This window comes from Elaeis guineensis, chromosome 12 (assembly GCF_000442705.2).
Source record: "Elaeis guineensis isolate ETL-2024a chromosome 12, EG11, whole genome shotgun sequence".
NCBI lineage: Eukaryota > Viridiplantae > Streptophyta > Magnoliopsida > Arecales > Arecaceae > Elaeis > Elaeis guineensis.
Genome location: NC_026004.2, coordinates 41,503,330 through 41,508,848, shown reverse-complemented (window position 1 = coordinate 41,508,848; position 5,519 = coordinate 41,503,330). Strand labels below are relative to the sequence as shown.

Genomic DNA, 5,519 nt, shown 5'->3' with positions numbered 1-5,519 from the left:
GGCCATTAATTAGACCACGTTCTGACTTTTTATTAAGGAATCTCTTTCACTTCTTCTAAATCGAGGTTGTTAATAGTGGATTTAGGTGCAAACTTCACCCGCATGATTGGTCAAATTGGTGGGCCTGGGTCCAAAGTTGGTGTGGCTTCACCATGTCATCTTGAGTGTACTCCAATGAAGGATTGGTTCAGATCGACGGATCTCTCCAGCAACATCTAGTTTTTGAATTTTTCTTATAATAAATTTCAATATGTAACAATATAATCAAACACTAGTCCTAAGAAAAAGAACAAAAAATCAATCTCATGTGTTATTTCTAGGAGGATCCACCGATGCTGACCAAGATTCTTATTATCGTACAGCATTAAGTTTAGAACAGGTGGCCAAGGCAACTTGGAATGGAGGGAGCTATGTGGGTTATACATAAGTTTGGGCTTTCCATAGTTTCCCTATGCCCTAGATCGAGCATTCTTAGCGATCTAAGATGGATCTGGAGATTTTTTATTTGAATCAAAACTATTAGGATATGTTAGAATAAATATGAAACCAACAACCTTTGTAATACACAACTTTCATAGAAATATTGGATTTTAATGACATCGGACAGTTGGAGAGGTCTTTGAAAGATGCAAAGTTGATATCTCAATAATTTTTTGCAAAAATATCTTTGAGAAGGTTTTTTAAGCTCTACAATTGATATCTCAAGTATCTTAAAGAAATTTCTGTGTTATCTAGCTAAAAGTTATCACATGTTATAGCTGTAGTTTAATGATGATTATCTCTTTTAACTTTGAAATTTTAGTCATATTAGAAGTTTCTAGACAGTCTAAACAAGGATATTTCAATTACAGTTCTAGATAGAAATAACATACACTGTTAATTAGGCATGCATTAGTAAAATATATACATACCTAGACATGTTGAACATGGGAAAATGTCTAAATCTAAAAAACAAAAATATCAAAGTATCAAAATAAAATCACTCGTTTGACATATCAACAAAGTAACATATTTTTTTCAGTATTTCATAAATTGGTAGGAATCAGAATCGCAATAATTAATCATATGTTAATTTTTGTTATGTTATTCATAACATGTATGTGGTAAGATCTAATTATCCAAGTCACACGCTTACTTCAATTCACTTGCATCTTACATCAGAAACCCAAGATTACACTATAAAATGAAATTGCTGTACATATAAACATCCAATAAATTATTGTATATGTGTCATGAATATATAAAACAAAATCCTATAGTGTGTGTTTCTGGTAGAATTATAGCAGGTCATGGTAAAAGGGAAGAAAATTGGAGGGAGATGCTTGACCTAATTCGATTGGGGAGGAAGAATTCTCATTATATGCTCCACTCAAATCTTTCAAAACTAGTTAGAAAAAAAGAAGAAAATTTGATGAAATTAAGATATAGCCCCTTTTTCTTATTTATAAATAATAAACTAAGATACATAGCAATCTATTTATAATAATGAGATCCGTTCTTGTACAATTCGGATCAGATATTTCTTTCAACATAAATATATTTTTCAAAATAGATATGACTAATAAAAATAAATATAAAAAAAAATTCTATAGGTGGTAAATCTCGGCTTCTATATTGATTTTTTTTGTTGTTGTTATGTCTAAGTCTTTCTGGATTAGAAGATATGCATATCATATTCTTTCCTAAAAAAAAAAATTTTTAACTTGATCAGCTCATTTCGGAGTCCAAACGATGGAATGAAGCCCAAATAATAGTTTTTGGTTTGACTGGCACGTCGTAGATTTTAAAAGTTACTCAATTTAGAAGGAAAAGAATTATTTTAATTGGACATTGTATGACTAAATCACGTTATTTGAAAGTTTATCATGGTTCTCGATGCGGTGGATTTAATTTTTGGATCCTACGTGGCTTTGCTCACGATGGAGAAAGTAAACCATTTCAAATTTGATAATCTTGTTAGATCATGATATAAAACAAATATCTTATTTTTTTTGTTTATTCTAATAATAATTTAACCTTCCGGATTTGGTATGCCCAATAATGTACGATGAGTCCACGGATCTCATTAAACAATGATTGAGATTTTGTTACAGCCTATATGGAACCAATAATCTTTGACAGATAGGTTACACTTGTTGAAAAGGTCCCTTCCTATCTCACAGCCAGTTAAAAGAAGTTACAAAAGGTCAGCACAATAAAAATTTCAAAAATTTTAGTCACATCAAGAATCTAAATCAACGTGGTGTTGAATAGTGCCAAAACCCACGACACGGAGGACAATACACCATAAACAAGCTCAAGTATCATATACAATTTATCCAAGCCCAAGATCTAACTTGAAAGATCTAACTTGGTGAGAGCAGGATTTTAATCCAGAGCTAAAACTATAGCAAGCCTGATCTCTGTGAACCCCCTTCCTATTCCTCTCCCCTAAAATGAAATTTATTTGACTTGAAATTGACTTCTTACTCCATACAAGATTCATTTTAGCAAGAAGTGGTGTTAGTTCTCAAAAATTTGAAGGATAAACCGTCTCCTAATTTGCTTTTTCTTTCTGCCAAGAGACTCAGACAGAAAGTTGGTGACAAGTGCAAGTCTTTTTGTAGGTTGGTTAGTCTCATGCAGAGAACAAAGCATCTGTCCCAGTAATATCGAGCTGGCCCACTAGCAATCGCAATCCAATGCTGCTGTATTCTATTGAGTAGGCAGTTGAACCAAACTAGCCTAGGCCTTGAGTTTTCAAGATGCTTTTGTTTAGCAATCATGGTTAGAACCTCGAAGCCATTATAACGGCTAGAAATGTTCATCCCGGAACTTTTAAATTTTTAAATCGTTGATCCTAATGAACATTAAGGTTCTGGATCGCTCCAAAAAGACTGCCTACAAGTTCATATGCTACATCTAGATTAGTAGGCAGGCCTTTTACAATGTTTGCATCCATTCTCCTATGGCAATTCAATTGGATTCGTTTTCGGCATGGCGAAATGCAAGAGGGTAAGAAGGTAATTACATCCCATCCACCTACCTGATATGCATTCCTAATTTGTTGAATACTTCAGTTTGAATCAAGATGCTGGTGCATGCATTAGAAATTTATGCGATAATTCATGAACTACGTTGTTTTATGGGAGGGAATACATATTAAAATATCAATGATCTGGATCCAAATTATAGGGATCGGACTCTGTTAGGTTCAAATCCAGAGCCTTCTTGAAGGAAAGGGTGGTGGTGATTGCTGGGGCATTGCCATGTTCACATGCCACTCTGAGTTGTTTCGCATGAAATGAGGTTATGATTCACAAGGGCTTAGATTTAGCTTTGCACTCTAATTATCATGTGATAACTTAATAATATGATTTTATCAGGCACGTGCCATGAAACGTAAGAGATGTTTAGTTTGAGGAATAGAATGACTCCCGTACCAGCTGTTTGCTCTAGAAAATTTTTATTCTCATTTTGATTTTAACAAAAAATAGGAATACCCTAATCCCTTCAACTCCAATTATTATTATTATTATTTTTTTTTTAGTGTTCAAACTTCATTTCAATTCTGATTCTAGTTACGATCTAAAAATAGTTCCATTCCAATCCACTCCCATTTCCATTTCCATTTCCATTTCCATTCAATAGGATTTGTCCTCCATCCATCATTAAAATTATAAATATATAGATATAATTTTTTTTAAAAAAATTCTTTTAAACTGCGGAGGGATACAGTAAGGACAAGTTGCTGGCCCACAGAACGACTGAATGGATCAGTTTCAGCCATTAGAGAGAGAGAAAAGAGAGAGAAGGGGGGGGGGGGGGGGGGGGTCTTCGTCGAGTCCTCAAACCCATCATTGCGGATCTGCTTTCCTGTTACTGTGCGCATGCGTTGTTGTCTTAGGGGAATTCATCCCCCGAACCAACCCAGAACCATCCATGCCTCCACCTCTGCTTATAAATATTACCTGATCACATGAATCCTATTCACCTTAAACTCTATCCATAAGGTCCCAAATCTCTTCTCAGGACACTTCGCACACTACACCTATATATAGATACAATTGCAGGAGAGAAAACAACCATGTGTTCCAACACCATGAACTCCATCCAAGAATATCAATCCTCCCTCCTCTTCAGACAAATCTCCAAGAAGTCTAGAGTTCGACTTTCGCTTGCTGCAAGGATGAGGAGGTGGTAAACATCCCTTCCCTTCTTCTCAGATTTTTTCTTATTCTTTATTTGTTAATATCTAAGCATTAGTTCCTAAAAGTTTAGACACTAATGATATTTGTTATTACCGCCAAAGGTTGCGAAGAAGAAGAGGAAGTAGGAAGGAAGAGAAAGAACAACACAAGCTGGGCTCAAATATGGAGATGGTGAATCTAAAGCTTTACTTGGAGAACCGATGCATCATGGAGGAGAATGAGAGGCTGAGGGAGAAAGCTCTCCTCCTGCGCCGAGAGAACCAAGCTTTGCTCTCCCACCTCCGCATCAACAACTTCACTACCATCACCACCACCACCACCACCACAACCCTTCACAACTAAACTAAGGGGTTCTCTTCCAACTTCAGGAGATATTTATATGTATCCATATGTGATCCTTTTAGTTTACTGTCCCCTTTGATAGTACGTATATGTACAATAAGTTTTTTCTTCGTTTTTCTTTTCCCTTTAAAAAAATAATGTTCTGAGGCGTTGGTTTGAGATGTATCGTTTATTCTAGTTTTGATTTTGTTGGCGGAAAGCATATGAACTATTAGTTTGGAAGTTTCTTATGGATGGTGGAGCTACATGAACAGTATTTTATATATATATTCCATCTTTCCTTATAGGCCATCCCATTGCTTCTAGAAGTGCTCCTTCTTGCACATTCCTCCAATCATCCAAATTGGTATATATCTAGTCAGGACACCAACAAAAACATGAGGATGAGCAATCAATGTCAACAGAACTACTTGGTCAGATTAATTTTCTAGTGGATTATAAGTAGCAAATAGAATGTTTTGCAGTTACTGACTACTAAACTTCATAGTGTCTACCAATGAAAGAGATCAATTTGAGATCATTAAGACATGAACAGCTTAGGCCGAAAATGCTCTCTCCACCCAATCTCTCGGGGTATTGGGATCCACTAGTCAACTGCTGGCTTTCCATCAATCTACCAGTCGAAAATGCTTATTGTCCCTTCCACCATGAAACAAGATTAACAACTATTGACTTAAGAGAGGAATAGGCCTAGTGATCGGCACGTCGTGTCCCAACAAAATAGTTGTTGACACGATACTCCCTTCTTGTCGTGAGGTTTCAAACAGGGTTAAATTTTGTAGGCCTCATCTTGGGGGGGCAATTTAGAAGATCTAACTTTTGATTTTTTTTTTTTTCCTATTTTAATTGAATCAGCAAATCATGATACGATCCAAGCACTGTTCCAAAAGAAAAACTATATATTTACCCTTGCTCGGGGGATCTGAAGCAGTTTTAAGGCCTAGTGTAGGATAGTTAGTGGTTTGAAAGTAGTTCAAACTTGGATTC

At 35.6% G+C, this 5,519-nt stretch overlaps 1 protein-coding gene across 1 annotated transcript; it reads left to right on the top strand.

Moving 5' to 3' along the window:
- Positions 1 to 3,860: 3,860 nt before the first annotated feature.
- LOC105035079 (protein LITTLE ZIPPER 1) lies at positions 3,861 to 4,777 on the top strand. The gene is made up of 2 exons (XM_010910483.4): positions 3,861 to 4,176; positions 4,292 to 4,777. Exons 1-2 carry the CDS (start codon positions 4,067 to 4,069, stop codon positions 4,530 to 4,532), a joined length of 351 nt encoding a protein of 116 aa, XP_010908785.1. The 5' UTR covers positions 3,861 to 4,066; the 3' UTR covers positions 4,533 to 4,777.
- Positions 4,778 to 5,519: the final 742 nt, after the last annotated feature.